The following is a 7,675-nucleotide window of genomic DNA, read 5'->3' as shown; positions in this document are numbered from 1 at the left end:
GCTAGCCGTTAACGGAACTAGGAAGCAGACGTTCACTCACCTTCTCGTTCTGATAGGCGGTCACCGCGATAAACTCCGTCTCCTTGAAAACGTAACTCCTGAACGTCGAGTAGGGAAGCTTCAGGATGTCGTTGGCCCGCACCAGGTGAAACCTCGGCTGGTACTTGTGCATCGAGTTCAATATCGTCTGAAACAACCAATGGACCGTACATTGGGACAGACTGTTTCAGCTCTGAGCTCGTGCTCGCAATCGTTTCTCATTCTCTCTTCCTCTCTCGAGCGTGCTTTTTAGGAAATCGACTGGCCGCCACGAGCAAAACCGCCTCCGCGTACAGGTTATCTGTGTAGGTTGGCAACACTGCTGGGAATACCTTAATGGCGGATCTGGATCGTCGATTAGAAATTTGAATTAGAAGATATTTTTATTTGAGAATTTATGATACCAGGGTCTGATAATTTATCGAGATTACTGGACAGTTTTTTTTTCGAGATGGTAATTTAGTGGCGATGGAATTTTTTACTAGATACAGAATACCGAGAAGTCTAACTAGGGAATTTAATGATTTCTAGATATGTGACTTTTGGTAGTGGAAATTCTCACTAGACGTGGAATACAGCGAATGTCATTTAGCAAAAGGTGAAACGTGAAGATTTAATTTTTCGAAATTTACCTTGGAAGCTTACGCGCTTTCGATACTAATTGAGAATGACTGGACGATTTCTTTTGGACAAAATAATGTCTCGTTGATTGAATCTTACGGTAGATGAATTGTATTTTGTAAGATGATTATAAATGATTGATTTACTGGATTTGATTAATAAACTTGGACGCGATCTAAATGTTATTTCATAGACATATTCTCAATATTAGTAGAGGAATTTTCGAATGAAATAAAATTCAACTTTTTCCCATCTTTGTCTTTACCTTCTTCGGAAATTTACAGCCAGTGTCGGTCGATTTCGCTTTCAACTTGCTCTAACATCAGCCCATCACGAATATACTAGTCGAACACGATTCGGAAATTTACTTGCATCGAAGTATCGTCGATTTCTATACGAATCAAACTTTCCAGTTACGTGAAACGACGTTTTGTTCGCTAATATATTATACGCGATGGGCTGCTACAAACAAGCCAGATATCCCAGCAGAAGGGAGAAACCACGAGAAAGAGGAAAAGCAGGACAGAAGAGACACGAATTCTAGTCGGAGTTTATCATGCTCGTGGCATTCCGAAAGCGCGGTTTACAGATTGAGAAGATTATTTCGCAAAGCGGCATAATCGTTGCTCAAGTTGCATCATGCACCGCTGATCGACTCGTATAAACTCGTTCTAAAGCTCGTCTTTCTTTCATTTGTAGAACCAATGTCTCCGCCACGACGATGACGACTATCGTTTTTATACCTTATGCCAATCGTATCATCTCGATTTCTCAATTTTACCCTCAATCTTACCGTCGTTAGTCTCCAATTTCCTCGCTACTTTCAAAATCACGTTACGCAACAATCGTTTATTCCTTTATCAACTGACTTGAAACCAAGAAAAAAAAAGAAAAAAGAAAAAGAAAGAGGATATAAGAAACGTAAAAGCTCGTATAAAAGCGATAATAATTTTTATCAATATTCTTCGCTGTATTTATTTATGAAGTACACAACTCCGTGATCTAATTGAATACAATTCTTCAGCAATATAGCACTCGTAGTACATATATACAACATACATGTAATATAATGAATATTTTCGAACCAATTAAAATCCGTTGGACAAGAACCAAGAACGCTAAAGTACCTCTGCTACGTTTCTAAAAAAAGAACAAAAATTGGCGTCTGCGTCCTTTCCTTTTGGAACACCTCAGTTATTTTCCAAGTTTCCCTAAATTTCGTAAATAGACGGCGAAATCTGAAAATGCAAAATCGCACAGGATACACGTAACACAAAAAGATACACAAGGTATGCAAAGCACAAGGATTTCTATAATAATATGCGATAAGTGAAAAAGTGTTCTTTTCGCTTTTTTATTTGTCTAATTATATTCTCAAAAATCAGGAAGTTGCAAAAAATCGGCAGTCTAATTGGAGGTAGCGGAGAAATCCGAAGGATCACGGAGAACTGTAGGATCCAGAGGACACGTGAGAATAAGAAGCTTCGCGAGGCTGCTTTTTGAAAGAAACGCCGGCGCAATCTCAGTTTTTAATGGCGAACGCTTTAAGAGCGATTCGTGGCAAAATAAAACGATCGGTTCGCTTTTAGTCGCGTCTGGTTGCACGCGCGCCGACGATGCAAATGGCGCGGTAGCAGCTAACAAGATTGCACAGGACATTCCATCGTGGAATGGACGCAGCTTCGTTGGCGTCTCGATAAATCTACGTTCCATCCTGGAGTCGCGGTAATTACGCCGCGGAATTTTCGTAATGGAGAACAGCAGGCCGGTTACTATTTTATAAGAAGACGGCCGTGGCGAACGATCCTCCGCTTCTGACGAATGAACTTTCAATGGAACGCCATTTTTCGTTATTTGTATTAAACTTTTGCGTTTTTCAATCCCATCACTCTTTACCGATAAATATTCAGCACTGTCTATGGACAAATATTTATACAAAGAACGAGGATATACTCTGTCTATTACAAAATGCAGCAGTGGAAGAAATTATACCATTTAATGGAAAACCATTTTTGTTATGTTATGTATATTGGACTTTTGTGTTCTTTAAATCCTTGTCTCTTTTTCTTTTCTTCTTTTTTTTTATTCATGAAGTAAATATTCAGATTTATTAGATCTTTAAAAAGGATCGAACGACGAAGGCGTGTCTGTGACAAAATGTAAGATCGGGAGAAATTATGGTAATCCTAAGAGGAAACTTAAGCATCGGTCTCTTTTATCGTCCCTTTGAATCAAATTCGCTATTAGACACACTCTTATTATTCCATCGTTATATCTGATCGTGTGGACGTAAGAATTACATAAATCCAATTATACAAGTCTCACGAAATACTGGCTAATCGACGTCATCGATTGGATTCGAAGCTTGAAGTTAGAAGATAAGAACATTTCTCATCGAGCTATTATAATTCAATGGCGTTAACGCACCATACGTACTTTTTCTATCTAAACACGGTTTCACGATATTTTTATAATATTCAGGCTGCGATTAAAAATCAGGAAAATTGAGCAAAAGAAACTTCTCTAATCATTCGAAATCATACGCGAATATAGTAATTCACGCATACAGCAGATTTACCATATACAGATGAAATTATCTAAAAATTCTGAATTTGCATAAAGAGCGGCAGTCTAATTACAGCGAATGTTATACTTTCTTTTACACGTGCTTCCTCATCGCGTGTATTCTGCATATTCCGTACCATCGTATTTCCCATAAACGCATAGAAATCCCAATCGTAACCAGCATCCGACCACCTCCAACCGCCTCCACCTTCAGCCCAGAAAGCTTGCCTAGCCGACAACGAACGATAAAACGAACCAACAAAAACTCATCCATCTTGTCAGGCAAAGGACATCGCGCGACGTTTCTTGTCCGCGCCCACGTCGTCCGCTCTGAGAAACCAAAGTCCTCGAAAACGAACGTTGGTTAGAAACGAAAGGGGAGGATGAAGGGCAAAGGTCCGCGCGATAACGGCCCGGCAAAGAGAGAAACGGTGTCCAATGGAACTGTGGATAGCGAACGACGAAGAAGAGAAGGGGAATAGCTGCGACGGATCCGGCAATAAATAAAACGGCGCGCGTCCAACGTGGAAATCGCGATCACGCGAAAGAGAGAAGCTGGCTGGACCGCGACGGCCGCCATTACGCGCGGCTCCGCACAAAGGGGAAATAATTAGCGCTGCTCGACTGATAAGCCGGCCAATCTAGGCGTTTGTCATTAGCCTATCAAAGCCGAATACCAGCGAGTCTTCTTGCTCTTTTATTTACGATCCGCCTCGACTCGGTTTCGTTCGAAGCTGCGAGTTGGCAGAAGTTGGCGTTTCTGCTATCTTCGTTCCCTCTGCTGGACCTTCGGCCTCGACACGCCTCCGGCGCCGTGCAAAATACGTGCGAACGTAGATCGCTGCAATTAGTACTTCTCCTCGGTCTAATCGTGTACCTGAGCTTTCCGCTTTCCTTTTCCGAAGAATTCGGCAGAAGATTCCTTGAGAGAGGTTTAATTGCGGCGATTTCGAACGGACGACGAAATGGAAGTCAGGAAATTGTTGAAGTCGATTTTGATAGTAAATATTCGTTGTATTTCGTTATAATTCTATGTCGAGTACGAGAGCTTCGTTTGTTACACCGTAGCAGGACGATATTATCTTTGAATGAAATTATTCAGCCACGTTAACACCTGAAACGTCGTAAAGTCAGCTCGAAAGCAACCTTACAGCGTCATCATCCGTTCCAAACCTACGAAACAATCGTCCACCTACATTTCCAGCCCTCGAATAACCAACCACGATCCACGCGTACTAGACATCATCGATCTCTCAGAACACGAGAAACAAAACTGTCGCATATAGGTGCCAGGAAGTATGAAAAAATGACCAGCTGTCGAACAGCCAGCCACAACGAGTGCCACGCTTAGAACGTTTTAGATACGCACTCCGCTGCACTCCCGCGATTTTACATTTCCCATAAATACATAGAAATCCAAGACGGAGTGCTTACATAGAGACTGCGGATGTAAACGGAAATTCGAGTCTTTAGGAATACGAGTAAAGAGATGGAAACTAAGCGAATATTTGTTCCACTCTCTAACTATTACAGCGAGTATTATCATACTTTGGATATCTTATACGTTCTTTTTATACGCACTGCGCGTATTTCTGCGATTTCGAATTTCCCGTGAACGATAATTTCATCGTACAAATATACCAAGACGTATGTATGATAGAAGGTAGTAGCGTGAGCGTAAAGGAACTGGAAAGCAGCGAAGCCAAGGTACGAGGAGAGCAGGCTGGTCATGGAGACGACTCCGGCGACTTACATACGTATCGTGCCGCGTGAATTGACCGGCCAGATAAAAGGGGTGGGAGAGGCGGACACCGGAGGCAGGAAAGGGGAGGCCGAGGAAAGTGAGAGAATATCCTGGCCGACACAGAAGCCGACGCTGCTAATGACTCTGTCCGCGGTAATCTCCGGGTGTTATCTGTCCTGGCTACCTGGGGCCCACCTACTTCGAATCACGAACCTGCACACGCTTCCACCTCGTTTCCTGCCGATCAGCCGCCGCTCGAACGCGCGTCGTTCTCCGCTTCCAACGACTTCGCTCCGACAACACGACCACTGGTAGCACTTTAAGCTCGCTGCTGATTATTTCCCTGGTTGATCGCTTGCCTCTTTTTCTCTCAGCTCCATGTTGTAAAGTTAAAGGATGGAGGGTTATGGGTGGCGGATTTCGGAGACGCAATCCGAGATGGCGAGCCGCCGTGAATTTATAGACCAGCTCCTTCGATATTATCAGAGCGCGGATTTTTACGTACTTCAAATTTCAAGGAAAATGTAAAGATGCACGAGTGTACGGAATTCTCGTAAGGCACAAGGTAACGCAAAGAAATCTTTCGTCATTGTGTACTACGATAGCCGTAGGCGTATACCGCAACACCTTTGGATCGATGGAGATCCGTGAAGAAAATCAGCCGAGAAATTGATCTTGTCTCTCGAATTCAACGTCAAATTCTTATTTATTGCGCGGTATTCTGATCGTTTCGAGAATCAGAAGTCTCGAAGAAACCATAGAACTCGATCGCTCTCTTGAAAGGAAATGTTAATGTTTGTTCGAACGTCGGCGAAAGCCAAAATAATTCAGGCGAGATGGTTCTTCGCCGAAACAGTAAATCAAAAACACTATACTCGTCTTCCGTAGGTACACGATGATCTCCACTCGAAGCCAAGCAACATCCACCAATATCAAACACTCGATCCCCGCTAATCCCCTATATTCCAAATGGAGTAAGACGTTCCAGCTTCCTACTCAACTTCCTAAGCCAACAAAGAGAGAGTACAGATTCTATAAGAGGAATTCCACGGCGGACACGCGTAGTCAGCGAGGTCCTGGCCGCGTTGTTTGGTCAACCGATCTTACAGAAGGGCAAACAAGTCTCTCTGAACGCCGAAAGGGTTTGCCGGCGAAGGCTGCACGTCATCGACGGCTTCTTTCCGCGCGGAAAGTCGCGCGGCGAGAGAAGCGGACAAACGTGGAGACAAAGAGGTGCCCTCCAACCCTCTTTCTCCCACTCTCTTCCTTTCTGTTTCTTTCTCGCCGCGGCTCGAGGCGGCCCTTTTCACTTTGAGGGTTAAGAAGTTAGCTGATGGTTCGAGGATTACTTAGACTCCGTACATAAGGCAACTGTGCGCAGTTAGTTTGCGGTGCACACAGCCTCTGAAACGACCGGAGAGAGCTTCCTTCGCCTTTTTTCCTCTCTCGGTTTTCCCAACGACCGCCTTTCTCCCACTGAACTCGGACTCGGCGACGCTTCTGACGACTTGCCCCGCTCTCGGCTTCAGGATTTCGTTGTTTCCCCGGATTTCTGGTATTTTCGGTTTTAGAAGCGTGTTATCGCGTTCCGAGGAATTTTTTAGGTTCAGGTGCCAGTTCTGCGAAGTGGCGGGCGAAGGAAAGTTTAAATATCGTTTCAATTTTATGGTAATTTCAGAAAATGGACTGCGAATAGACGCGATACGATATCCCGAAATGCATAGTTAGGGTTAACACGGTGAAAAGTATCTGGTACAAACTTACCAATACTGATACGTCAGTGATAATTTCAAACTTTCTTTTTGTTGTACGTCGTCAAATAATTTTGTATAATAGAGTTAGGGATGATTCTACCTAATAAAATGAATCATGCATAATTCCATAAAATAATATAATTTATCAGACGTAAATCGATAAAATAATATAAAACAAAAAATGCTGCGCATCCGTTGTTTCCTTATAAGACGAAAGACACTTTTGGGATAATCTAATACTACTCTTCTGTGCTATTCTAAGCTTTGAGTGATTCCACATGGCAAGCTTTCGATCCTACCATACGAAAAGTAAGATAATTTTAGTGTTTACTATAGCGTGGTTCGGTGAAAATAGAAGATTACTTCGTGGGAAGCTGGAAGACTGTTTCGCAAGAATGAGCAGAAATATCAACATTACCTGAAACCATTATTTATCTGTTATCACTCATTTTAGAACTATCGTTATTACGCTATTACGTAAAAGCAGAAGGTTACTTTATAAGAAATTCGTAACATCGTTTCACAGATTGTTTCACAGAAATCCTCAGCATCTACTCGTTGCAACTCGTATTACCCAATGTCCTTAAACAGCGCCTAATCGTCAAATCCAGGCACTGGCGACTCTCGCAAAGCCTTGAGAGCCCATCTCACTCCGAACCTGTCGTGCAACCTGTCTCAAGCAACCAACATGTCCGAAACATCTGCAATTAACTCGTTCCTCTCCTTCTCTGTCTACTTCTGGCTAATCGCTATAACTAAAAAACGTAGGTCGAAGAAGAAGATCGCGTCCTTGGCGCGCGCGAGAGAGAGCACAGAAAGAGGAGAAAGGAAAAGGAAAGAGGAAGAAGTCGAAAGAAAGAAAAAATAAGTCCATGGGAAGAACCTAAGGGGGTAGAAAAGACGTTAAGCCGCACGCGTCGTGGCGAAGGGATGGAAGAGAAAGAAGAAGGGG

At 43.1% G+C, this 7,675-nt stretch overlaps 1 protein-coding gene across 1 annotated transcript in view; it reads right to left on the bottom strand.

Annotated features, from left to right (window-relative positions):
• LOC100740497 (optomotor-blind protein) overlaps positions 1 to 7,675 on the bottom strand; it is a 186,882-nt gene that overhangs the window by 30,157 nt on the left and 149,050 nt on the right. The window contains exon 5 of the mRNA XM_033319790.1: positions 41 to 187. Within this exon, the coding sequence (XP_033175681.1) occupies positions 41 to 187 (147 nt within the window). The remainder of the gene's footprint in view (positions 1 to 40; positions 188 to 7,675) is intronic.

Source organism: Bombus impatiens, unplaced genomic scaffold (genome assembly GCF_000188095.3).
Source record: "Bombus impatiens unplaced genomic scaffold, BIMP_2.2 scf_0217, whole genome shotgun sequence".
In the NCBI taxonomy this organism is placed as follows: domain Eukaryota; kingdom Metazoa; phylum Arthropoda; class Insecta; order Hymenoptera; family Apidae; genus Bombus; species Bombus impatiens.
The sequence above is the reverse complement of the archived record's forward strand: the minus strand, read 5'-3'. Positions and strand labels throughout refer to the sequence as shown.